This window comes from Artibeus jamaicensis, unplaced genomic scaffold (assembly GCF_021234435.1).
Source record: "Artibeus jamaicensis isolate MK-2021 breed Jamaican fruit bat unplaced genomic scaffold, CSHL_Jam_final scaffold_3151, whole genome shotgun sequence".
NCBI lineage: Eukaryota > Metazoa > Chordata > Mammalia > Chiroptera > Phyllostomidae > Artibeus > Artibeus jamaicensis.
The window spans coordinates 2,895,246-2,922,699 of record NW_026522037.1 but is presented as its reverse complement, the minus strand read 5'-3'; the positions used below and the strand labels follow the sequence as shown (position 1 = coordinate 2,922,699).

General features: G+C 54.2%; 1 protein-coding gene across 1 annotated transcript; it reads right to left on the bottom strand.

Moving 5' to 3' along the window:
* Positions 1–1,375: 1,375 nt before the first annotated feature.
* On the bottom strand, positions 1,376–23,241 carry DAGLB (diacylglycerol lipase beta). The gene is made up of 15 exons (XM_037134806.2): positions 23,052–23,241; positions 21,272–21,423; positions 15,404–15,575; positions 14,243–14,501; positions 12,718–12,840; positions 11,557–11,684; positions 10,535–10,661; positions 8,937–9,020; positions 7,473–7,550; positions 4,621–4,701; positions 4,405–4,532; positions 3,520–3,588; positions 3,364–3,436; positions 2,263–2,486; positions 1,376–2,141 (listed from the first exon to the last, which is right to left on the bottom strand). Exons 1-15 carry the CDS (start codon positions 23,144–23,146, stop codon positions 1,934–1,936), a joined length of 2,001 nt encoding a protein of 666 aa, XP_036990701.2. The 5' UTR covers positions 23,147–23,241; the 3' UTR covers positions 1,376–1,933.
* Between the last annotated feature and the right edge of the window lie 4,213 nt (positions 23,242–27,454).

Sequence of the window (27,454 nt, the reverse complement as noted above, 5' to 3'; positions counted from 1 at the left end):
GTTACACGTTTCATCAATTTTCATTTTCCTAAAGTCTCAGGACCCTCCAACCACCCTTACACGTTGTTGCCTGCACCTGACGCTGTTTTTTTTAATATACTTCCTCATTTTGGTGAACAGGTGCTCCAAGAGCCAGCCCGAGGAGTGTGGGAAATTGCTGTTTTTGAGCCCTCGAAGCTTTGAAAATCACTTCCTCCCACCCTGCTATCTTTTGGCTGAGTCTGGAAGGCCAGGCTGGCCCTCAGCTCCCCCCGCCCCCTGGGGTTTTGGAGGCCCCTCTCCAGGCTTCCTTAGCCATGCCCACTGCACAGGGATTTGGGGAGACTTTCCCTGGGTCTTCTGGCCTAGGTTTATTTTTACAACCCTTGTGGTCTGGAACCTCATGACTCCCATTATTCCTGTGTCCATTTCTGCTCATGTCCTCTTTCGTGCTTTTAACTTTGGGGTGCGGGGTTCTGTTTTAATTCCCTAGAGACCCTCTGGGCCTCGTGGGTCAGTTCTGTGGCTGCGGCACTTCCTGCTGCCTGCAGCTGGGGCGGTGTGCAGCTTCTGCACCTGTTTCTCTTGGCCCTTGTTCCTCAAGATCCTGGCAATCCTCCGCTCGTACTTACAGGTCAGGAACCTCGAAAGCAGAGAACACGGAGGACAGGTGAGTCTCTGCAGGATGGTGCTGTTCAAAGTGTGTCTGAGATCTCTCATTTTCGTGCCGAGAACGTGCAGGAATTAGGTTCAGAAAACAAAACTTGCAGAAATTGGACATTACGTGGCATTCCTAGCCAAGTGTTAAAAGGGCCCTTCGCAGGTTTTCTGAAGCTAAGGAGCTCTGGCTGTGACCACGGAGTGGCCCTGTGGCCTCGTATCACTGCAGCCAGCTCTCCCTGGTGACTGACTGCTCTCCCCGAAGGTTTCCGGGGGCCAAGTGGGAGGAGGGAGGAACCGCACTGTCAGTGGAGGTGTCAACTGTACTTGTGCTCCATCCCCTGCTTCCGCCCCAGAGCAGACAAGGGCCTGATTTCTTCAGCTTTCAGGTAAATCCGTCCCACTTCGGCGAGGCCCGGTCTGCCCCCTCCCGTGTCAGGTGCGGGGGGGCCTGGGTGTGATCTGCTTCCGTTGACCTCCAGCCTCCCGATTGTCCTGTGCCTTCCCCTCCTTGTGGGCGTTGTTCTTTAAAGAAATCCCTGCGCCGTCATTTTACTGGCTTTGCAGCCTGGGGTGAAGCCAGGTGTCCTTGCACCTCTGCTCCACAGCCATGGGGCCAGGAAGACTTCGACTGCCCTCTGCTTATGGTGGGCAGGAGAACACCGCTGAGACCACCCAGGGAAAGAGCGCTTCCTGGGAGCGCCCAGCAGGAGAGCACAGCACCGCGCAGACCAGGGACATGTGTATGTGCTTTATTTCTTGACGCCCTCTAATTCCACTGGCCAGCCCCAAGAGTGTTCCCACCAGCGGGTGTTGATGAGACACTGGATTGTGTGTGTAAACAAGGACCAGGCTGTAGCCCGAGGGGCGGGAGCTTCCCCACGCACTTCCCTGGTTTCGTCTGGGTTCCCGGTCACAGCTCAGGGCTGTCTGTGCAGCCGGGAAGGTCCGTGTGCTGCATGAGCCGCACACCTGTGTGCCCAGTGCGGCCTCAGCTGACCGGGGGCCGCCAGGGAAAGGGGGCCTTAAACCCAGCTGCTGCAGTCCCGCCCTTCCCCAGGCAGTTCTCAGAAGCCCAGGAATCCGCAGGCCACCGGGGAGAGGGGCTTCTGTGGGGCTTCACCCACATTCAGTTTCGGGAGCCCCCCCACCTCGGTGCCCTCCTGACTCCTGGTGCTCAGATGCTGGGGTCACAGCTGGTTCCCAGAGCAGCCCACCATTCAGACCACCAAGCCCAGTGCCTGTCCAGTTCCTACCGCTGTCCTGGCGTCATGGGCTTCGCTCAGGCGTCGAGTCACAACGGTGGAAGTCTGTCATCAGCGTTGAAGCCCCCTGGGGCAGGACAGGAATCGCAGACACTGCTGTCAGACACCACACTGTCCAAGGCTCGCATCAGGATGTCCGGCATGTGGTCCGTCAGCATCTTTGGGCCAATGAGGATCTTGCTGAATTCTGATTCGTGCGCCCACCTGGCAGTATACTGAGAAGTATAGCAGGAAAACCTGGAGAAGAAAACCACCTGTTACTAGCAAAGCATCGCTCTGGGTTCCACTGCACACACGTGTTTCTGTTACTGTGGTGCGTGGACCGTGCCGCGTGAGGGCCCTGCGGCCCGTGGCTCACCTCCTGGAAGTGCCTTCCTCCTCCAGGTGGATGATGCGGCCTGGAGGGTAGAGGGGCGGGTACTTGGTGGGGGACGGCAGCGGGGAGCCATGGGTCAGCAGGCTCTGCTCCCCGAGGAGAGGCTGTGTCAGGTCTGCACGGTCGCCGCCGTCCAGCTCGGTCGGAAGGCTGTCCGGGCTCCCTCCGAACAGCTCATACCAGCACCCGTGCAGCAGGATCTTGTACTGAGAGCAAGACCGAGAGGGAGGCGCCGCGTCACCCAGAGGCTCTGCAGGGCCCCGGGAATCCTGGGACCTGAGCCGGGGTGAGGGGGCAGCGGCTCAGCCGGGACAGGTGCCGGGCGGTGTCCCTGCTCTGAAGTCACAGATCTCAGGAGTGTGGGGTCACTGGGCCTCCACTCGGGTGACTCCCGGGCAAAGGAGCCGTCACACTAGATGCGATATTTAAAAGCTGAATCGTACACATTTTGAGGGCAAATTACCCTTAATTCTGTTCAGGTGACTCTGCCAAAACAGCTTTTCTCTTCCCTTCAAGACATTAGTGGCTAGTATTTTAAAATCTGGGGTGGTGGCTGGTAAGTAGAAGGTTTATTTTAAATTTAAAATTTTTGTTCCAATTAGCAGAAAAATCTAAAACTGTCAGAGCTCTAAACTAAATCCCATTTTGGTATTTATTTTGGTCAAAGCTCACATCTCATTACCTGCTCCCGGCCTCAGACCTCACCTCTAAGAACCATTTCTTTTTTTTAAATCTTTTTTAAAGATTTTATTTATTTATTTTTAGGGGGAAAGGGAAGGAGAGAGGGAGAGAAATATCAATGTATGGTTGCCCCTGGTGCATCCCCTGCTGGGAACTGGCCTGCAACCCAGGCATGTGCCCTGACTGGGAATCGAACTGCGATCCTTTGGTTCACAGGCCCACGCTCAATCCACTGAGCTACACCAGCCAGGGCTGGTCCTCTGCTTTCTTAGACATCATCTGTAGGCACAGATGTCTGGGCAGCAAAGCACCACCTGCCCTGGGCACAGAGGCCTTGAATTCACGAGGCATCTTCCTCCTGGGGAGGCCCCGCCCCCGCAGCCCCCGACGGGCACCAGTTACCTTGGGCTTGTTGCAGTGCGCGATCACGCGCAAGATCCTCCTCTTCAGATCTTCTAGGTTGGTCACGCTTAACCTGTTCGTCACAGGGCAGAGTGAGGCCCAGCATTCAGTCTCTATGGCAACGCCCCTCCCCGGACGAGCGTCGGGCACACCCACCTGGGAATCACGTCCTTGCCCAGGACGAGTGACACGGTGAAGTCCTTTGAGTACTCATGAAGAGATTTGCTGAAATTTAAAGAACAACTGGTTCTATTTCCTTCCTCCGCCCTGACTGGAAAGACAGTGTGCACCCCCGTGTCCGTCGGTGCAGCAGCCAAGACATGGGGAGCACCTCAGCGTCCACTGCAGAACGAGTGGACGAAGTGTGTGCGTGTGGACATACACACACGATGGAACATTACTCAGCTATGAAAACGGATGAAATCTCGGCAGCACTGGAGACCTCACTCCCTAGCACATGCGCTCAGTTTGGCTCAAATAAACCCTTACAAAAGTTTTCTATATATAATCGAAACCTTACCCATTTGAAACAACACAGAAGGACCTTGAGGGCATTGTGTCCAGTGAGGTGAGCCCGACAGATGCATGTGGGTGGCATCTAAACAGGCTGACAGGGAACAGGTTGGTGGCTGCCCAGGAGTGGGGCTGGGGGGGGGGTGAAACAGATGAAGGGAATGAAGGGGTCAAAACGCCCAGTTACAAAGTAAGCACGCTGCCTGTACGTAGCGCCGTTTGCATAGTTGAAGGTTGTTGCCAAGAGTATCAAGGTCCTCATCACAAGAAAGAACGTGTGGTGGTGTTCACCAGACTGGTGGTCATTTTGCAACAGGTATAAATCGCTGTGTTGCCTGTCACACAGCACCATGTCATTTAGGAAGTCGAAGCCATGGTCAGACAGACCTGTGAAAGGCTGCTCAGTCTTCCTTTAACCAAACAGTACTGGGAAACAAACTTCTGGGGATGAAAAGTTAAGCCACCCACAGAAGACCAGCCCTAACCGTGACCCACCCGCAGCGCCTGTCCCACTCACAAGCTCAGTACCTGAGTAGCCCGTGGGGCGGGGAGAAGGCGTAGCACCTGACGTGCGGGTAGGAGCTTCTGAGCATGAAGGCCAGCAGGGCCGCGGCGCCCGCCCCCAGGCTGTGCCCCACGACCACCAGCCGGTACTCCTGGGGAACAGACAGAATGAAGAAAGGTTAGAAAGCCAAACAGCTGGTGGCAGAGAAAATGGAAGATAAAGAAAAGTGGCAATCTCACGGGAGCAACGCTGAAGGCCTGGCTCAAAATCCCGTCGCTGACCAGTCGACGGTACACGTACCTGGCAGCTTGGGAGATCCCCTGAAAAGACAAAGGAGGCGACTCGTGACTGTCAGACAAGGCAGGTGCCCGCCCAACGACGGATGACAGAACTACGCTGTGCACACTTATTGGCGACTCTGTCCCTGCTAAGGGAGAAGCATCTCAGGCAGGGCCACCCACGCCCACCACTCACGGTGACATTCCCAGCACCTGCGGCAGAGAGCCCGGCGTGCCGGCAGGTGCTCAGTACACATTCCTGCGACCAAATGGGCGCCACCAGCAACACCTGTCCTCCTCAGTGGGTATTTCCAGGGCATTTCTGTGACCACACTCTCCTGCCATTTGGGCATACCATGGGTTAGTGCAGCCAAGTCCCTACGGTTGGTCAGATTTAGGTCGCATATAACTGAGGTTTCGAAACGACACTAAAACAATGCTCTGAGTCAGGGGCACTGATTCAGCATCCATTGTGCCTGCAAAGGCAAAACTTAGAGCTTCAAAGTGAGTTTTAGGGAGGTCAGGTTTTGCTTTAGTTTCAACAACTACCGTGTAAAACTTCCGCATAAACACGGCTGAGCAGTCCCCCTGGGAGAGACAATGCTCTCGGCACACGTCAGGGCACTTCCTTGTGGCCGGACGGGGAGAAGTTCTGGGCACGACGGCAGCCTCGCTGGCCGTCTCCGGAGCTGCCGTGCATTCTGACGCCAGGCCTGTAATTCTGGCAGCACGGCGCTGTCCTGGCCTCAGAAGAGAAACCAAAAGGTGGCTTGACACATTTGCCATCTTGGGGACAACGTGACAGCACTTCCTGACAAAACAGCTGGTTTCCCTTTGCTCCCTGCAAGTGCGCGGCGCTGTCGGCTTCCTCCAGCCCATCCTGGGTGCCAGTCACAGGGCTGGCTCAGGGCCCCCCCGACTAGCACCGGAGCCGCTCGGACCGGAGCCGCTGTGGGGTGTCTCCCGGCTCAGGCCTCGCACACACAAAACGCCAAGAACGTTTCCAGGGCAGAGCCTTCCACTCCAGGCACCGTGGACAGTGTCACAGCCAAGCTCGGTGCAGCCGGAGCCAAGAGTAGAGGCCTCACCCCGGGTGCAGCGGCCGAGGTCACACAGCCTGGGACAGGCCTGCCAGGACTGACCTCAGCCTCTCCTACAGACTCTGGTGGGCGGGTCGGCATGTCTGTCATGGGGCATGAAAAATTTTCAAAGACGTGCAACAGTAAGATGGACTCTTGTGACTTGAGGGACAAACATGTAGCGAGGGTTAAAGGGAAAAAATTCGCACTCGGGGCTGTCGGGCTTCTAACTGGCGGCCGTCGAAGCCCCAGTCCGCTTCCTACTAGAAACCGGCCCCGGGAGGACACTGCGGCTCCTGACCAGCAGCCACGCTCGACTGTGACCCACACCTAATAAAAGTTCGGCATTTTATTTAAAGAAGTGATTACTACGGAGGTAACACGTGTGTCTTAGTTAAAGAGCACATGAAGTGTATAAACCAGCACGAGGCCCGCCCTGCCGTCCTCTGCCCTGGGACCTCACCCTTCCCGGGAACCACAGGCAGAGGCCACGCCCACCCCCACAGAGGCTGCCCCCACGGAGAGAATGGGAAGTGTGGCCGTGGAGAGAGGGAACCCTGACACTGGCCGGTGGAATGTAATTGGGCAGCTGTTAGAAAACTGTGCGAGTTCCTCAAAGTTAAAACCAGAGACTCCCAGCAACCCACTGCTGGGCTTACGCCCAAAAGACATGGGAGCAGGGACCTGAACACGTCTCTGCACGGGAGTCACAACAGTCAAAGTACGGGCACCGCCCTCACTCCGGCCTTCAACTGAGCAGACCAGCCTGGAGGGCGCGCTGCTGAGTGAAGCAAAGCAGAAGCAGAAGGGTGCCACGGACCATGCGACCCTCCTGGGTGGGGGCTCCAGAACCACCAAAGCCACGGGGGGCAGAGAGGGGTGCTTCCCAGGGGCCGGGAAGGGGAGTCAGCGTCACGTTTGGGAGGACAGAAGCTCTGGGTGCAGACAGTGCTGAGGGACACAGCATTCTGAAGGTGCCGATGCTGCCGAATCGCACACTTACGGACGGTTAAAATGGAAAGTGCGGCGTCCAGCAGAAGTAACGCCTGCTTGAATGTGGTTGGTAGGGTAATACCATGGGTGTAATAATTTACAGTTTTAATTTGAACATTTCACCTAAAGTGTCCCATGGTGGTACTGTTATGTTGCAGGATGATGTGCTTATGATTTTATAATGAAATCAGGGGCATTACTTCTGCCGGACCCTGTATTAGGCTACTTACATTTAAAACAGTTGAAAATAAGCCAACAATGCTCAGGGCAGGCCGTGTCACCCACCCACCCACCCACCCACCCACCCACCCACAGCACAGCACTAGCAAACCCCAAGCACAGGCCGCGGCGTGGAGAAAACGCCGGGAGCAGCACCCAGGAAAGTGCCGGAGCCTGCCTTCCAGAAGAGGGGCCGGTGTGCACTGTGTTGAATGAAGGCCATTTCTCCCGCCGTCGGAACATACTGCTTTAACCACAAAGGAAGAGCATGTTCGACCAGGGCTCATATGCCGACTCTGATACTCATTCCAAGGGCTGAGTGGCTTTCTGGCAAGCCACTCTGAACCTGCTTCTCCTCAAAGGCTGGGGTGGGAACTGGCACCGTGGGGACACAAGCGCCCACTGGGCGTGGCACTTGGCGTGTGGCAGCTGTCTGTATGTGGCTGGAGTGAACAGGACATTCCGCAGGGGGAAGTTCTGACCCCATTCACCCAGCAACACCCCAGACCCCAGGGTTTCTACCTTATGGGCCAAACGGTCTTGCACATCACACTCCAGGTCCAGGGTCTCGCTCTCTGCTGACAGGTCCGTCAGGATGTCCTGTGAAAGGGCATCGGGAGAAGAGGTGTCAGCGGGGATGAGGCGGGTCCCTCCCGGGCACAGCGGGGCTGGCATTCTCCTGGGTCAGACCGTGGGGGCCTGAACCCGTGAAGCCGGAACTCAGGAGAGAAACCCAGAGGCCAATAGCTCCAGAGAGTCTTGCTGTAGGACCACCTCTGAGCCAGGCATGAACAAGAGAGAGGAGGACTTGGGACCTGTCCCAGACACACCCTCTGTCCTCCATCACTGCACATAACCAAGTTCCACAAAGCACCCGTAAGCCCTGCACTGGGACTCGGTCCACGGCTCACTGACAAGTCAGGGAGCAGACGGAGCAGGCAGGGGAGGCTTCCTGGGAGAAGTGGCACCTGAGCCGAGAACCCCCCCAAATACTTGATTTTAGGAAGCACAAAACAGGCGCTGTCACCTGACGGAGCTGCAGGACACAAGACAGAGGCATCTACACGGGAAGCAGGCAGTGGGCCGGGCTCACAGGAGCCCAGCAATGGATGTGTCAAGGGGGCACCGCAGAGAGGTGGCCTGTGGGAGGCAGGCGTGTCCCCAGGACCCAGGGCAGCACCTGCCCCAGGCTGAGACCCCAGTGCCCAGGGGATAGGTCTAAAGCGCCAACCAAGCTGGGGCCAGAAACATGAACTCCGTGTTCAAAGCAGCAGGAAATCACTGGAGGTTTCTGAGTGGCCAGCTCTGACCCACGTTCCCAAGAGTTGTCGACAGTACTTGGGACAGACTAGGACAGTGAGAGACTAGAGACAGGGACCAGGGTAGAAAACGTTTCCCTAGCCCAGGAAAGACAGGAACTGGGACCAGGACAGGGGCCACGGCGCTGGGGGTGGCGAGGAGATAGCCAGAGAGACTGGGGCCCTGGCAGGGCCGCACGCACCCACGCTCAACAGCCTGGGCAGTGGGCGAGGAAGACCAGAGGCCCTGTCCTCGTGTCTCCATGCAACGGGGCAACAGAAGGATACCACATCGGCGGGGGTGGAGGTGGAGGGTGGGGAGGGGACAACAGCATGATGTGACTTTGACACACTGCTTAACTATTCCTTTCTGGCGCTGGAAGTAGAGAATTCAAGGGGATGGTCTCCCAGGCTGGGGGCCTGGCCAGGCACATCCAGGGAGTCAAGTGGACGCCCCCGTAGAAGCTCCTCCAATGGGCAGCCCACCCCACTGGCGTCTACGTTTCTGGCATTTCCCAATTAAAAGGAAATAACTTCACCCGTTTTTCGAAGGAAGTATCTCACAACCCAGGATTCACTTCCCCTTTTCCCGACCCGGGGTTTTCCTCTGTGTCTGATGCAGGAACTGGCTGGGAAGGGCCCCAGGCGTCTGTGCCCCTTGTTCCCAGGCCTGTGTCGGGCTGCTCACCTGCAGAGACATGGTTCCTCTCACAGCGACCACCACAGACTCCTTCCTGTGATCCAGGGCCACTATGAAGGGAAGCTCGTAGACCTGTGGGGGGAGAGACGCGTGAGGCCTCGGGGAGGACAGCCACTCTGGCTCTCTGTGCACCAAAGGCTTTCTTGGCCCACGCCTTCGTTCACCTGAAAAACCCTGTTTCCCCCGCCCACTTCCCTGCCCTCCCGCCCGTGCTGCACGGCTGCGGGGCTACAGGCTCACTGGGCCTCCCGCACTGTGGCCCAGCTTCTGTAGGGTCAGTGGGTGAGTCCAGCGCCGTGCGGACCAATGGCAGTCATCCGTTCGGGTCAGGGCTAACAGGCCAGGCCAAGGCCAACAGGTCCCTTTTCCCCAACTGTCTTAAGGTTACCACCACCCTGTTTGTCACCCACAGGTGGGGTGGGGCCAGCTTGGTGGCGGGACCAGAGCCCCTGTTCTGTGAAGTACGAGCAGGTGAGACATCTGGGCCAGGTAAGCATCACTCTCGTCCAGCACCAAGCATCCGGGCTCTGGCCTTCGCAGCCGGTCCTGCAAGGACACTGAGGGCGTCTCCAGCTCCCACTCTCCTTCATCTCCCAGGGGATATGGTGGCACTAAGCGCTGCGGGTTGGAGTGCAGATGCAACACCCAGCCATGGACGGCCAGGGGCCAGTGACAGCGATACTGTGATAATGGCCACTGGCTCATGGTGGACGTTCTGTGCTTACAGCAGGCAGGAAGGACGCCGACTTCACGCCCCACCCCGGCCTGCCCAGGAGAGGAGCCCAACGACAATGACCCTGGGGCCTGGCAGGAGCTCCCAGAACAGCCCCCAGCCCTCCGAGACACAGTCTCCTCTGAGACGCCGCCATTTTCCCCGAGGCCTGCACACGTGGAGTCGCACGGAGCTCATCAGAGTCGTGCCTCGTCTCCCCTGGCCACTCGGGCTCCCTGGGAGCAGCCTGTGACCTGGGCTGCTGGGAGCCGCAGGGCAGGATGCTCAGCAGTGGCCCCGATTCCTGCCCACTGGACCCCCTGGGGGCCGAGAGCTAGGGCCACTGCCAGGGGTCTGACACAGTGGACCCGGGTGTGGCCTGGGCCTGTGGGGGTTTGAGAGCTCCCAGGAGGTCCTAGGGGGCAGTGCACGCGAGAGCTGAGAGACCACTGCTCCTTAACCACAGCACGGGAGGGCCACCAACTTCCCGGTGCTCCTGGTTCCCTGCAGAGTGTGAGACCCACTGCCCCACATCTCTGTGGGTGCAGCTCGGACCCCAAAACCGGGACTGACCCACCCCAAGCACCTCTGTGGGGCCTGCCCACACGGGACTCCCCCCTCTGCAGTGACAAAAGGACCCATGAGCAGGGGACACAGCTCTCTTGGGAAGATGTCCTGCTCCAATGCAGGTTAGACCGGTGTGGGCTTCTGGGGGGTTGAAAAGCCCCTGAAATGACACGTAAAACTTGGGGGTGGGAGAGTGCGTGGTATGTGTGTCTACACACACCTTTCCGGGGGAGTAACTGATAACTTCCATCAGAATTCAACGAACGCCAGGGCCCTAGAGAGGCCAGGAAGTGCTGCCACGCCCCACCTGGTCATGGAAGCTTATGTGAATGAAATCCCGGTACTGCAGCCCCGTCGTGTGCAGGATGGAGCCAAAATGGCAGTGCAGCTGATCACCTCCAACCACGTCGTATTCTGTAGTCCGGCTTCTGCAACTAAGCACAGGCACAGCCGAAGCTTACCACACTGGCAGCACTGACGGCACTGGGGGGCGGGGCGGGGGCGCGCCAGGCCCCATCCTGTGCAAAGACCGCGTGCTTCGTTCCTCACTAGAGTGTTGACTTCTGGGATCTTGGGAACGCTTCACGTTTTCAAAAAAATGAACGAAGTCAGCAAGGACAGAGAGGCCCCAGAATCACCCGAAATGGGCCCAACTGCCACCACGTGTCTTCTCTGTGACGAACCACGAGGGACAAGATTCCTCACAGAGCGTCCCCACTGGAGGTGTCTGGCGTGCACGCCGCCACGCGCAGTGAGGGCCAGTCTGCAGCCCAGCTGGGCCGCCCCTTTCACAACATCAGGGTCAAGAAAGGTGAAAAATGGCGGAGAAGCGGCTCCGAGTTGAAGGAGAAACGTAACTACATGCGTCGTCCCGGATTGGAGGAAAAACCGCTATAAAAACAGTATTGGGACGGTTGGGAAAGCTGGCACACAAGTTGTAAAGGGGCTGAGATTCACGGTAAGTTTTCTGAATTTGACAACCGTACTGGAGCTACATGAAAGAATGTCCGTGTTCCTACGAAGAACAGGACACAGTCACCAGAGATAAAGGGACTGATGCCTGCAACTGCAGCCCGGTGCTCAGGGGAGGGCTGCGGAGAGCGACCCAGCCCACGTGACAAAAATGAGTCCCGGCGGGTGCCTCCAGATAAAGGAGATGTGGGAATGCTTAGTGCTGTGCTTGCAGTTTCTGAAAGATTGCAAAACAGAAGGCTTTTTTTTTTTTAAGGGAACTAGGATGACTTTTACAAAATAATGGGCGGACAGGAACGTGGGGGCCCCCTTCCATCCCTCCACCGCCGCCCACCAGGCGCGGCCCCCTGAGCCTACCAGTCGCCGCCGATCCTGCAGAGCCCGGTGAACGGGTTCCTGTAGACGTAGAGGGGCCACCCGTAGGCGGCCGCTGCGAACTGCATGTAATGCCGGCAGTGCTCTAACTCTGCGTACAGATCGGCTTCCTGCAGGGGAAGACGGCCGGCTCTTGGTCGAGGGGAACCCCTTCTGGAGTTCCTTAGACCGGAACTCAAATGCCTGATCTCCCCTTTCTCTGCCCATCCAACAGACCTCTCAGAGCACGTCCACGGGGAAAACAAGTCCTTAAACTCGGGCAGGACGCTCACCCTACAGCGTGCAGCGAGGACAGTGGGGTCAACAGCAGAAACCCCCAGCATCCCCCAGGCTCCTGGTGGGAGGAGCGGGTGACTTCCTGCCCGACACAGGAGCAAACCAGATTTTCAGGCCACGGCAACAGACCAGCTGAGAGCTAGGTGCCGAGTAAGAGGGACACATGCAGCTATGCGGAACTTTCTCTTCCAAAAGCACAAAGATCTGTGGCAGGAAAACTGGGATCAAGCAGAGCTGAACTGTTCCTCTCCCCAGGCCCAGAGAAGAGGGCCCCTCCGCTGGACTCACAGCCGATTTCCTGGAAGAGGATGCTTTAAAAATACAATGGATGTCGAAGGGGCCAGGACTGTCCTCCTCCACCTGACTCCAGGTGATGAGAAGCTGCCCCACCTAACAGGTGACAAACCACAGCCAGCACAAGCCACAGTTCTGATTCCAAGCCAGCTCCTGGCATAGCTGCTGGCTAGTTTTCTTTATTTGTTTTCTTAAAGACTTTATTTATTTATTTTAGATGAGGGGAAGAGAGGGAGAAAGAGAGGGAGAGAAACATCCATGTGCAGTTGCCTCTCATGTGTCCCCTGTGGGGGACCTGGCCTGCAACCCAGGCATGTCCCCTAACCGGCGACCCTTTGGCTCACAGGCTGGCCACGTTTTTTTTGGGAAGGTATTTATAAAAAAAAAAAAAAAAAAATGGCTGGGTGTTTTTAGTTGAGCCAGTCCGGGTTGTGTTTTAAAATTCCGGGAAATTTAGTTTTGAGCCAGGTTGGGGGGTGGCTTGTTTTTTTTGGGGGTTTGTTTTCTTTCAAAAAGATTTACAAATCAGTGTAAATGTCAAGACTGTGCAACTCAACAGAAGCATGCGCTTACCTGGGAGGAGCCTGGGGAATGGCTGATCACTTCCTTAGGCTCCTGGTTGTTCCTGATACTGTCCTGCTGCTGGTGGAGAAGGCTGAGGCCTGCCGCAATGTCACTGGGCACCAGGTCTGTGTCCTGGGTACGAGACCACAACAGCCTGTCATATAACTCGGCGGGAACTGCCTATGAGATCCTCAAAATCAGCTTTATACAATTCATGTGTGCACACACACATATGTGCATGCACAAACACACACAGAGGTAGAGTTATATCTAAAAAGGTGTTTAAGAAGTGTTTTCCTTTTGGGGCTCCTCCTGTAAGTGAGCTTAATGTGTTTTATTACCCTACCTTCAGACAAATTCACTGGAGAACATAAAAATTTTGTGGGTCTCTATTTTCAAATTTCTCTTCCATGGCTTAGCTGTTTTTAATGTACCTCCCATCCTTTATAAGGCTGGGGAGTAAAGTGGGCAAATTTGCCACTTTCACAGCAACGGCCAATTCTGGCCCCAGTTTATACTCTGTGTTCAAGGTGCTGTGAAGTTTCTGTTGACAGGCCCATGTAGGGACACAGGAGGCTGGACTGGTGGGCACATCGCGTGTGGAAGAGTCCTGAGCTGGGAAAGCAGCCGAGTCTCTTCAGCCTGACCTGCCCCTTCCCTTCCAGGAGGGCTAGCGAGCCGGCAGGGGTCGCACTGCCCACGAACACGTGTGGTCCAGAGGAAGGGGCTGGTGCCGCCCCTGTGCCCCAAGTTCTCCAAGTGTGACGCAGGCGGTGCCACCCTCCGGGAAGGGCCAGGTTCTCTTCTTCCTTCTCTCAACTGGCTCCAGACTAGGCGGGAGCACTCTTTTACAACGGCCTGGGGGGCACACTCCTCTGACCTGCACGCGGAGGCTGGGGCAGTGGGGCGACACAGAGCTCGGCAAAGGAGCAGGGGAGGGCAGGAGAAGGCCTCTGCCCCTGCCTGGGTCTCAGCCATGATTTCCGCAGCAGCCCGTCGGAGCCCATCACAGGGGAAGACACACGGTAAACACGACAGGAAAACAGGTATCTCCAAGTTGCTGACGAAAGCACTCTATAGAGTGGTGATGGCCTCCTGCCTGGCTATGAACAGCGGCGGAAGCCTGCCGTGCCCGTCATGCCCCGGAGCAGTGAGGAGCCGAGGCCTGATGGCACCTTGGCTGCCTGACACTTGGGACACAGTGTCTGCCGGGCACTGACCGAATGGAGGGCGTGAAAAGACGGCAGCACGATTCCCTAAACACACATTCTGTGGGATCAAAAATGAATTCAAAACCCGTGTTGACACCAGGGGGCGCTGACCAGAGAGGCAGGCTCTGCCAGGGCAGGGCCCTGGGTGATGCCTCCCCCCGCCCCGCCCCCGCCCTCCATGCGCATCCTGGGGAGCGACATCACTCCCCAGATCACAAACTCTCAAGGGCTATTTTATGGCAATGAGGGTCGAGCACTCGTCTTAACAGGAGCAATGCGGACTCAAACAGGAGAAAGGGGCGGAGCCAGACCCCGCGGCTTACTGAGAAGCAGGTGGATAAAAGCTCCGCTGTGCTGGAGAAGGCAACGCGGGTGCGGTCGTCCTTCCCAACGCAGCAGCACAGGAGCTTGATCCGCGTTTCCCACACGCTCGTGGCGGCCGTCCTGAGGCCAGTCAGGAACTGGCTCGACTCGTGACTGTCCAGGAGGCTGGGGCCAGCAGCGAAGTGCGGAGCCATTTTCCCCCCCAGGGGGTCAAAGACAATGATAATGGTGACCGCAGTGGACACGATGATAATCCAGCTGCAAAACAGAGAGAAAGCAGGTGATGACCGGGGCCCGACGTCAGAGGCTGGTGCCACAGGCTCCCTCCTGCGGCTTCAGTGTTCACGTCTGCACAACTGTGGCTCCGGGGACGGGGGAGACGCGGCTCTCCCAGAACCTGGCCAGGGCGTGCAGCCTTGTTTCTGGAAAGTTCCTTATGAGGCCCCCCAAAGAGCAGAGCTCTAACAGTAAAGGTCACAGAGGAAAACAGGAGCAGAGTGGTGGCCCCCTGACCACGACCAGGCCCTTATTCCTCAGTGCTGCTTCTCAGTGAAACCGAAGGAACCTTTCCCACAGCGCGAGGGCTCTGCCAGGCCTTTCGCAGGCCGTCCTCCACGGTTGAGGCTCTGTGGGCTCCTGACCCGTGGCTGCCTCCGGAAGACGAACCTCAGAGAAGGCACTCGGCTGCCCCCGGTGGTGAGACCCAGGAAGGGCACCGAAAGCATGAGGGTCCATTTCCTTATTTGTAACACAAGGGATGCAATTAGATCTTTCAAAAATGTTGAGCCTGGAAAATGCAAAAATCTTCTCCAGTGTATAATTCTGTTGCCATTCCTGACACGGTATTTCTTCTCATCCTACATTGACTTTTTTGTCTTTGTTGGGAGCGTCAGATTTTCTTCCTTCTTGTACAGAAAAATGTATGAGAGCTGGTCAGAAAGAAAACTCCATCAACAGATGCATAATGGGAGATGAGTTATTTCTCGTGTACCAATGGGTGCCTCTAAATGTTTACGGTTTCCTCATAAAGGCCCACCTTCTAACTCTGTTAGGAGCCTGCACGGTGCGGGGCCACCTGTCGTTACTTGGAAAGGTCTGTTCACCCACCTTGCAGACGCGTCTGTGACAAGAAACCGAAAGGGACGATGGGGAGGCCTCACCTGACGACGACGGTGGCGATGATGCCGTTCACAACGATCTTGTCGCACTGCACGCTGTCCGCTATCCAGGCGGCGCCCAGAGAAGCCCAGGCCATCTCGGGCAGGAAGAGCGCCAGGCGGATGTACAGCAGCCTGGACATGGACTTCCGGGGCCCAGGGTTGCAGATGGTCCCTGAAACACAGCACATGTTCGAGCTGGTCACTGGCCCCCTCGGAGATGAAGAGTTTCCTTCCTGCGGGAGTGCAGCTGTTAGGGCCGCTGTGGTCCTGCACGCATGCCCACCCCTGGCCTCTTCCACTTGTGATTGGTAACCAGTGCCTGAGATGGACAGCAAGTCACAAAGGGAGGGATGGGAAACGTGACAAGAAGCCTCAGATTCACTTCTTAGACTTATTAGGGTTTAAAAACACTTTGGGGTTCTAACTAGGCTGACCATGTGAGGACAGTCCTGGCTGGTGTGGCTCAGTGGTATGAATGCTGACCTTCGAAATGAAAGGTTGCATGTTCGATTCCCTGTCAGGACACACGCCTGGGTTGCAGGCCAGGTCCCCAGTTGGGGGCGTGGGAGAGGCAACCAATGGATGTTTCTCTCGCACATCAATGTTTTTCTCCCTCTCTGTCTCCCTCCCTTCCCCTCTCCCTGCAAATGAATAAATAAAATTTAAAAGAAAAATATACAAACAATTATGCTGGGACAACCAGTGTAAAACAGAACTATCCCCTGCAAACAGAGATGCAAGTCTGACAGACAACAGCGTGAGCTCCACCCTGCACTGCAGCCCCTGCCACTCCAGGCACCGCGAACACTGGGCACCCACTCCTCCACGGTCCTCGCGGCGCCTGTGAGACGGTCACTGTCCCGGTGTGCAAACCAGGAGCCCGAGGCTCCGAGAGCTACACAGATACTTTCCAAAACCTAACGCACGTCTGTGGCCTCAGCTCTCTGCTGCCCCAATGCCCCACGGTCCCCACTTTTGATATATGAACAGGTCTGATGTTCACGACCACTTACAGAAGCCTAACGTTTTAGACACAACATTCTTACTCTCTTTGCAAAATAAACCCAAGAACCAACAGAGACCTTCTGTATGCTTCAAGTCTTGATGTAAAGTATCAACAATCTCCCTTTGGTAAAAAGTTGTGGTAAATGCTAATTTAACTAACACAAAAATACCATGTGATCAAGACAGAGCAAATCTGAGTTCTGAAGAATGATTTGGTAAGGGAATTGCTTTTAAGGTCCAAAAATGATCTGCCATCAGAAGGAATTACTCGGAATCACATGTTAAAATATTAGACACTATGGGGACTCATTTCTGGCACAAAGACAAGAGCTCATGAGGTAACTGAACCAGCATCCGTCCGAGAGACGAGCAGGCGTGAAAAATCAGTTCTATATCTGGAGCCTGTTGTTGTGTAACAGCCGAGAGAGAAACAGGAATCACTCTGCGCACACCCACGGCTTCCTGAAGGGCTGGGCTCCACAGGAAGGCGGACCCTCACACTCAGCACCCCCGGACCTGAAACTCCGACACGCTGATGCTGCAGTAGTGAGAAAAAAAATAACAGGGATAAGGAAGCAGGAAATGGAGTTCTGGTTAAGATTCCAGGAGAGAAATACATTCTGAAAAAGTCTTTATACAGTACGCCTGCCCAGCGAAACACTTTTATCTGACCAAGGTACTTATTTTCTCCCCCAGGGAAAGTGCTGCAGGTGTAGCCCTGGCTGCTGCAGTGGGCGTGGCGGGGCCAGCACCCCCAGTTAACAAGACAGCTGTGTCGCTGAAGCTCTGTCCCCAGCAGTCCCGGTGTAGTAACCCCCCTGCCCTTCACTGGGCACAGCCATTTAAGTAAGTGCCACAAAAGGAAGGTCTGTGTCGCGGAATCTTCGGACTCAACACCTCGAGCCACTGTAGCAACCTTCTCCGGCCTGGGAGGAGAGACAAGCTTTTGAGAGATAAAGACGCAGAGATGCACGATGCCCGATAACCAAAACCAGACGCAGCGACTGGCAGACCTTGTATGTCGAGGGTGTTCTGTCCGAATGTGCTCATCAGGAGGGTGGACCCTCCCCGGTTCCACCTCCCACGGGGCAGGAACGGGAGGGTTTCATCAGGGAGGTTCCCGCATCAAAACTAGAAACAACCACGCTGACATCAACATTCTTCCCAACCAAGCTACACGGCTGACCAACAAACAGAGGACAGGCCAGAACACAAGCTGCAGGCTTTCGAATACAAAAGGACTGAATTCCAGCGCTGGCTGGTGTGGCTCAGTGGGTTGAGCGCCAGTCTGTGAACCAAAATGTCGCCAGTTTGGTTCCCAGTCAGGGCACATGTCTGGGTTGTGGGCCAGGACCTCAGTGTGGGGGTGCGAGAAGCAACCGGTTGATGCAGCCTTCTCTTTCTCCCTTCCCCTCTCTCTGAAGAGTAGGTAAAATATATTTTTAAAGGACTGAATACCCTGTGTTCCACCTGTGCTCTATCTACCACTTGTGTTTCTTTTAGAGAGAAGTCATCCAAAAGCTAAACAAATGTGGTCTTTCCACTCAAAAGACAGATGAACTATTGAGGTGACTGGGTAAAACAGAGGGGGCAATGGAATGCATCCAGGGATCAAGAAGAAATGTGTTAACAGTTACTTAAAAATATACCTAAAATATACGATTTGTAAAAAAAAACAAAAAACATTCCTTGATTTTGTGCAGGTCATGCAGGTAAAAGGCAAAACGTTGAAATAGTTCCAGCACCTTTCTGCACCTTCCTAAAGATAAACAGGTGCAGTGGAGGCCTCCCAGAGAATGCACACCAACAGGTGACATGGGTACACACCCTGGAGAAAAAAAGCAGCCAACTCAGACAGCACGCGGCCCTGCCTCGGCTCGGTGGGGACCCTCCCTCGTCTGTTCCAGCATTTCTCACTGCCTTCCACAGGCGCACAGCGGGCCCTCGTACCAAGAAGTCACAGCCGTCACTTAACCAGCGGCCTGTGGAGTTTGCTCCGGTCTTTCTCGCCTGCGAACAGCAGTGCAGGGACCGTGCCTACAAGTGCTTCGCACACATTCACGTAGACAGGAACAAATGGACCGACGCACACACGCAGCATCTCCGGGTTTCCAGGAGACTCGACCACATCCGATGCCCGCAGCCCAAGTGAGCTGCTCGTGTCTGCGCGGCACCACTGGCTCGGTGTGCCGCTGGGGCGGACTTTTATCGGGCTGAGGCCGAGCAATGGAAAAGTTATTTATACTCAACCGTTCATGATCTTTACCCATTGTTTCTACCATTGGTCTTTTTCTGACCCATTTTATTTAAAGACTTTATTTCTTTATTTTTAGAAAGAAGGGAAGCGGGGGGAAAAAGAGAGAGGGAAACACGGATCAGCTGCCTCCGGTATGCGCCCCAACGGGGGACGGAACCGCAGCCCAGACGCACACCCTGTCCTCGCTTCGCAGGACGACGCCAAACCACCTGAGCACGCCGGTCAGGGCTTCTTCTTATTTGTCACAAGACTCCTTATAATTAAGGATACTGGCTCTAAGTCTCACACGATGTTAATCGTTTGTGACCACTTGGCAATTACATGAATTTGTTTTTACAAAACACTATTTTCAATCCAGCTGTGATGACTTGCCACAGGTTACGACAGGAAGCCCAGCTCAAACCCGCACGCACACCAGGAAGCCCTGCCCTGACTTAGAGCCGGGACAGGCACCCAGGCTCCGGGAGCTCCTCACCACTCTGCCCTCCTGTGCGGGGGAGGGGTGGGGTGGGGTGCCCGTTGAGGCCAGAACGCAATGGGATTCAAGAGCTCATCCAAGCACAGAATCATCCTTGATGAGGATGATGGTCCTAGGGGAGCAGGGAAGGACTTCTCCAGAACTTCCCAGTAAACTCCCTGAGTTTCACTGGCCCCAGGGCGGGTCACATGTCCATTCCTAAGCCTGGCAGAGGGCCAGCTTCGAGAACACATAGCCTTGGTATGTGGAAGGCTGGGGGAATGTCCCAAGTTAACCTGGGTGATGTCTGGAGGAGGCGGGTGACCCCGCAGCCTGTGCCAGTGGAGGAGGCGGGGCCTGGTGAATCCGGCAGCCGGCACAGGCATGCGAATGCGCCCTGACAGCTTCAAACGTGTCTGAAGGGAAGCACTTCAGGGGAAAAACCTTTACACTTACTGCTCAGATCTAAACCCACAGTTAGACTTGTAAACATGGTGTGTTAACCAGAATGTGACCTGAACAGAAAGGACAAATAAATCAGGTAATGCTGTATCTGAAATGAGACCATTTTCAATACTTCATCTTTCAGGAATTCTGACTTATAAACAACTTCATAATGCCACAAACGCCACACTGTACACACTCGGTTCCTTTCCTTCATCATCCAGCACCAGTGACAATCCAGCCTCGGGGACTGACATGGCCACAGGACGGGGACCTTCTCTGAGCCAGACCCCAGGCGTCGCTGTTTTCAGAGGTGTCACTAGAACACACAGAGCTCATTTCCGTAGCTCGCCCCAGGACGCGGACACACACACCACACTTCCTGGTCCTCCAGACCCAGAGGTCTTTGTCTCATGAAACACTTTGCCACCGACACTTTTCTCTGTATCTCTCCCCGAGAACTAGCGTTCTTTAAGTTTCAGTCTATCATCCCAAAGCGCCAAGATCTCGCTCTGACACCGCCACGTCGGCCATGCCTCCCAGGCTCGCCGCCCTCTCCGTCTGGAAGCCCGCCTCCTACACCCACTCCAGCAGAGATAAAACGCTCAGTGTGCTGGATGGGGCATGCCCTGCCTTTGACGGAGGCGTTTTACCCCCTAATCTGTCTCTTTATTAGTCACCAGAGTGCTCAGCTCATCCTATGAACCAGAGCAATCGACAGGGAAGGTTTCCAGCATTCTCAGCTACAGTGGCTACATGTTGTGGAAAATGGCAACATGCAGAAAAAAGTATCATTAAGAACAGATGAAACTCTTGCAACTCATTAGTGAAAGGGCAAATAACCCAAGTAAAATTGGGCAAAGGATCTAAATAGACACTCTCCAAAAATGGCAACAAATGGCCAATCAGCACATGAGATGATGCTCAGTATCTTGAGTCATCAAGGAACTCAAATCAAATCAACTGTGACAGAACCGTTTCACCTCCGTGCGGACGGCTATGATGCAGAAAATAACCAGGGCTGCCGAAGATGTGGAGAAACTGGAACCCTTCCTTATAAGCTACTGGTAGGAAAGCAAAAACGGTGCAGCTGCTTGGAAGACAGTCTGGCAGTTCCTCAGGTTAAACAGAGTCACTGTAGCAGTTCTGCCGAAGGTGCACATCCAAGAGAATCAAAAGCATGTGTCTATACAAAAGCATGTAGGTAAATGCTCACAGCAGCCTCATTTGTAACAGCCAGAAAGTGGGAACCACCCAAATGCCCACCAACTGGGGAATGAATCAGTAAGACGGGATAGGTGCACACAACAGAATATTACTGAGCCATAAAAGGAATGAAGTACTGATACATGCCACCGCATGGGTAAACCTTGAAAACAGTATGCTAAGCTAAGAAGCCAGACCAAAAGGCTACACACTCGTGATTCTACCCCCATGAGGTCCGAAACTGGCAAACCTGAGGAGAAAAAGTGTGGCCTGGGGCTGGGGAGAGTTAAGGAGGGCCTGCTACTGGGTGTGGGGTTTCTTCTTGGGTGATACAAATGTTCTCACAAATGGGCCGCAGTGATGGTTGCAAAACTCTGGGAATACACCCAAACCCACTGTGTTGCACACTTTAAATGGGTGAGTCAGATGGTGTGTGGATTACATGCCGATAAAGCTATTACACACTCGAGGTGTGGAACAGAAAAGGCGGCCCCTTTACCTCTCATGCTGACACCCACGATGGCCGACACGGTGCAAATGATAACCGCCAGGAGAACGATGAGGACGATCAAGTAGCTGCTGAGCAGGACCCCTCCGGCACAGTCCAGCCTCCCCCTGTGCCTGACATACAAGGTCACGATGCCAATCCACCTGTTGGCAAACGGGGTGGTGGTGGTTAGAAATGCACCCCAAGGAGCTGCTTTGTAAAACATGATAGGAAGCAAGAAAAGGAGTCAGTATTTTCCAAAACAAGGTGAGGTTTGCTCTGAAATATCACTTTCATCAATAAATGAGTTTTCCACTTCCTGTGCTTACATGATTGTTCTCATTCTGCGCCTGCTGTAATACAGGAAAGGCATTTATAGCTGTAGGAAAGCAAATACAATCTGGGCAGCTGGAAACAGCCCCCTGATGACTCAGAAACACACAGCTGGTAAACCCACAAACTACATGCTTGCTAAACTATTAGCAAGAGAATTTTTACTTCTGTGGATTCACAAGAAATGATAAACACACACTGTGCCCCGGCCGGTGCCGCTCTGTGGACTGAGTGCCAGCCTGCGAACCAAAGAGTAACAGGTCTGATTCCCAGTCAGGGCACATGCCTGGGTTGTGGGCCAGGTCCCCAGTAGCTCAAGAGGGACAACCACACATTGATGTTTCTCTCCGTCTTTCTCTCTACTTTCCCCTAATAATAATAAATAAAATCTTAAGCACACACACACATTTTAATCTACTACGTGTAATACAAAAAAAAAAAGGTGTGGGAAGCAAGTTATGCAACGACGTTCTATCCCACACATTGATAAACTTGAAAGGACAAGTGCTGTCCACTCACAAATATGTTCTGTAATTCAGAGCATAATAATGAAAGGCAGCACTCAATAGCGCCAAAGTCATGGCCCTATCACAGGAGTACTTCAGCAGAGGGGTCAGCATGCCTGACGAGAACCCGGTATTAGGGATTCATGCGCAGGCCAGGGATTCTAGTCCAAGTGGAAAAGGACTCCAACATTTTTTATGCTTTTGTCAGCTCGGCGATAGTATGACCCTGAATCTAGAAATAAGGGAAAACCATCTGGAAAGGCTCAGCTCCAAAAACTATGAAACCACGGAGCAGCAGCTCCTAACATTCCGTGTGTTTTTCTCTTTCCCATCAAGAATCTACTATAATAATGTGTTGCTCCTTGTTCATGCCCTGAGAGAACAGACCTCGGGGCCCCAGTGCCTACAATTTCACGCTTTGAAAAACAAGAGCGTATACACGCCAAGCCTGTCCGCTTCTCGTGGAATTCAGCCACACCCGGCTCAAGAACGGCACTGAAAGGCGCTATTTCCCATCTTTCCTTTGGCAGGTACCAGATGCTGGACCGCGCGCGCGCGCGGAGTGCAGGAAGGATGCAGGTGGCTGCTTCTGGCTGGAGGAAGCAGGTCCCCAGGCTTTGGATTTCGGGAGGCAAGGAAGTCCCGGCGGCTCCCACAGCCAAGCCTCGGACCGCACGCAGGGGCCGGGGGAGGGCAGCGCTTGCCCCTCAGCACGCGCGCGTCCCGGCCGCCAGCCCCTGCTCTGGGCCTCAGTTTTGCCGTCCGCAACACGGGAGAGTAACAGCACCTACCTCCTCGGCCGGTGGCGAGAACTAGGTAAGAGCATGCAAGGCAAACTCTGGACCCTGCAGTCACCTGACGACCGTCCCTGCTCTCAGACTGCACGCCACCCCGCCCTCTCGCTCCTCCGCCCGGGACGCCCGCAGGCATTGAGGGGAGCCCAACGTCCTCACCACAGCACACGCAGGAACAGCTCGAACAACCCGGGGAAGACCAAGTCGTCGCTGGCGATGGCCCAGCGCCGGCCGAACAGCACCATTCCCGGCATGGCGAAGGCCCCGCCGCGTAGCCTCGGCACTGCCGGCCGGCCTGCAGCGCGCCAGGCTCTGCTACTGAGCGTCCCTCACGCTCCCGGCTGCCTAAACAAACTGACCGCATCTCCGCGCAGGCGCGCGAGAGGGGAAGCCCAGCCCATGCGCATGCGCAAGCCGACGCCATGCCAGGCGCTCGCTGGGGGGCGCTGCGCTCGTGCCGCTGAGCGGCCCGGGAAGGCGCAGGCCGCCTTCATCGCAGGTGTGCTCGAGCGTGAAGCCCATCCCGCTAGTATTTCCATTTTCTGGATGAAGACCCATCTGACCCGGAGGGATTGGTCAGCCAAGAGTCACACGGCTGTTAATGCGGCTCATCCCCGCTCTGTGGGGCTCCAGGCCTGTGCGAAGTTGAGTCCTCTGTGCATCCCACGGTCCGCAGGAAAGAACAGGGGACCTTTCCCGAGTTGAGGGCCAGAAACCGCCTGGCAGCTTGGGGCAGGGGGCTGGGGAATAACCTGCCCTGCCCGCCCTCCTCCCGGCAGGCCGTCATTCAGTGCCTTAGGTCCTGACCACGTCTTAGCACCTCCACTCTGCTACCTGGCCCGAGCCCCCTTCATCTCGTGCCCGACCGGGTCTCCCCACTGTTCTTCCTTCTGCCTTGCTCCCCCTGCAATGCCTTCCCCATCCAACAGCCCCAGGGACCTCGTTGCACCGTCGGACCAAGCCCATCCTCCGCTTGATCTTGCAAGGCTGCACTTCGTGTATAAAAAAATACTAGACTCCAACCGCCTCGCAAAGGCCTTTCCCTGGTAGTCACACATCACAAGTCCGTAAAGGAGAGTTTGTCTGTCTCTCCGAGTTTGGGTTACTACTCTCCATCACCCCACTGCCTGCGGCCGTTTGCTCCTCCCTGAAACTCATTCTCGCCCTGGGGCTTTTTACATTTTCTATTTGCTGCACCAGGGATGCTCCACTCACCTGTATCTCCGTGTCTTTCACTTCATTCAGGCCTCAGCTCAAGTGTCACTACCTCTAATAGACCTTCCCTGGCCACCTTATCTAAAACGGCACACCCAACGGTCCCCATTCACTTTCCCAGCTTCTGTCTCAACCTCTCCCTGGCATTTATCACGTGATTTCCCTTTCTGCTCCCACCTTCCCATGTAAGCGGTATGAGCTAGGCACCCTGTCTATCTTGTTCACTGCTGTGCACACGATGGAATACATTAAATGGTTGATGAATGAATAAACAAACCCACTAAATGTCAAGATTTTCCAAGTCTGAAGTTCCTTTAGGGGTCTTCTAAAGGGCAGAATTTCGGGGTTAAAAATAACAATACTGAAATTGACCTGATAGTTGTTAAAACGATATAAGGAATTGTAAATAAAGGGAAGTTTTGAGATTTTTATAGGAGAGAGCCATTCACCCATTCATAAAGTTAATATTTACTGAGCACCTGATTAGGTAATGACAGGTCAGGGAGGATATTCCTGAAGAAGATATTAAAATGAGGTTTGGAGAGAAAGTAGGAGTTAAGGTGAGGGGGTGATTCAGCAGTTAGGGTAGGCCTGTGATCGCACATATTCTTAAATGTAATTATGCCCTTTTGAAAACAGGATCTGTAAGGCTTTGCAATCAGATAATTTTTTAACATAAACTTTTGTCGGTAAAGGTAGGGATTGTGAAAATATCATTATCAGTAACCACCCACAAAACTAAGTTTCAGAGGTAGTGTGCAGATTTAAAGAATAATGCATTTTGTGTAGATCGAATCCCTGTGTGTTCCACCCTTCCCCTGTAATATCAACCCACTAGTTGAATTAAGCCCGTTTTAAAACATTCCGTCGTACAGGTATCTCATACAAAGCATATTATTTCCTTAAACACTGGTTTTCAACCTTTTTATTAGAATGGCTATTTGAAAAGAGATGTATAAAAAAAGATCTATCTTTGAAATGTTTCATGTTTTGTTTCCAAAATGAAAACCCAAGTCAAAGCACAGCTCTTGAAAAGGCAAATGACATGTTGTGACTTTTTTTTTTTTAATGATGGAAATTTTCAGAGATGTGGGACACTGGAGGGCCCACCATCCGGATTTAACGACGGATAACATTCTGCCCTGTTTGCTCCGTCTTGTATTTTGGGGGGCAGACATCTTAGGTATCCTTCTCTGCTGTTGTTTTGAGTTAGCTTCCCTATATATGTGCAAACAATAGTAAGTATTCCTCAGAGACCTTTCTGGCACGTCATTTTATCTTCGTATTAACTTGGAGAAAACTGATCTTTACTCTTTCATTTTCCCAACTGATTCATCTCCTCTTTTCCTCCCTTGAGGACTTGATTTTCTTTGAGTAAATGTCTGTGCCCCAAGTAAAACAGGCGTCCTTGCATTCAGGGTTCCCGTGATTGTTTAGGTCAGTTGGCAGTGGGCCGTTTCAGGCAGGCGTTGGATCCTGCCTGGCTTTTCTTAAGCATTCTTTACAGTCCTGAGATCTTCGGTTTTAACAAATCACTTTTTTGGTTTCAGGGCACACCAGTTTTCCTGTTACAGAACCATTAATTGTCTTAGAAACCTTGTAAGTAGTAAATACCAGTAGGGTCTGTGTTTCCATTGTTTCAGTAATGGAAGAAAGTATTGTGTAGTGTCGTGTTTGCCTGAAGACCTCACCTTTTAAGTGCCCAAGGTGAAGCTAGGAGTAGAGACCTGGAGTATTCTAGTATGATAAAAAAAAAAAAAAAAAAGTACCCAGGTCATCACTGAAAAGGGATAGTGCTCTTTTGTGCTTCAATTTGCTCTTAAACTTAAGGGATACGGGGGGATTGTTTCAAAACTGCAGGAGAAATGCCCACAGCACCTTAGTAGTCCATAAAGACCACGCTGCAAATGGCTAACCCAGTGGGCGGGGGCTGGAAGGCGGGGCTGGGGGGCGGGACCTGGCGGCAGGTCGGAGCTGAGCAGAGCACACGTTCCTTGCAAACTCCACACTTAGCCACTAGAGGGCGAGACACACGGAAAAACCCCACCTGGAGTCCCAGTGCAATGGGCCCTCCGCAGAACTCACTGGGATGGGTGGCTGGGAAGGCACCCAATGTATTTCTATAGATGCATCGGTCCCCCAACAACGACACAGCTGCCCAGTGCCATCAAGTGGGCCACAACTGATCCCACCGGCTTCTGAAACAGCTGTCCCAAGCTAAGCACAAAAGGGAAATGGAGGCCCCTGGGGTGCTGAGCACTTCACCAGCACGAAGCTGTGTCCTGAGCTTCACCCACATGGGCTCATTGCCACCCCACAGAAATTTTACGGCAGGAGACTCCGCATTTGAGGGGGGACAGGGCACACCTGAGGTCCAGGGTCACAGGCCTGGAGTGTGGGGAGCCAAGACTCTTAACACAAGGCTGACCCCTGAGCTCAGCTTTTCTTACTCAGGGTTCCCACAAATTACTTTGGATTGAAACGAAACCGTTGCTTGACCTTTCCAGGCACTTGTTCCACCTGGTGACGTCACTGGAACAGCTGGATCTTCTTGCAAGACCTTCTACCTGCACTCCCCCCTTCCCACAACCAATTTCTCTACTTTATCCTCTTTTGACCAGACTGTAAAAAAGCAGGAAGTGCTATTCTGAACGCAACAGAGCTGGGCAGGGAATGGACAGGAGTCTGCGGGCAGCCAACGGCAAGCAGCTTTGCAGTTATCATGTAGCGGACAATGTGCTAACTATGCTTTCTCTCTCTTCGTGCTTACATTAAAAAAAATCTCCACATAAATAAAACAGCTCAATAAAAAAAATCTTAGTTACCTGACCACCTTTATTCAGGCAGTTACTCTGAAACGGGGCTTCATGAGGGGCGTCGGGCCAGGCCTCCGTGTCAGGCCTGTTTCCGGTGTGGGCGAGGACGCTGCCAATCCCATGCCGCGGCTCAGGCAGCCTATTAAGATGCCATCCTGGTTGGCACAGTGTGGTGGTCACATCTCAGCCAATTTTATTTTTACTTGGGCAAAATGACCAGAGAAGGAAGGTATTTCAGAAACCGGACGGCCTGCTGAGCTCCCAGACCCGAGCCCTGTGCACTGTGCTGCCCCGTGAACCAGCCCCACTGGTGTCCGAGTTACGTGCACTGAAGCCTGTGAGAGCCCCCACCCTGTCTCCAGTCTGGGCCGCAAGCAGTCTGCTCCACTTACGGGGGCTTTCTTCCCTTCCTCAAGGTTCTCAGAATCTTCCGGGGAGGATGAAAAGAAGCTAAACGAACACGAGGATGCTGGAAAGGGACACTGATCCACAAGAGCAAAACCATAAGGGAGGGGGCAGCAGTAGAAAGAG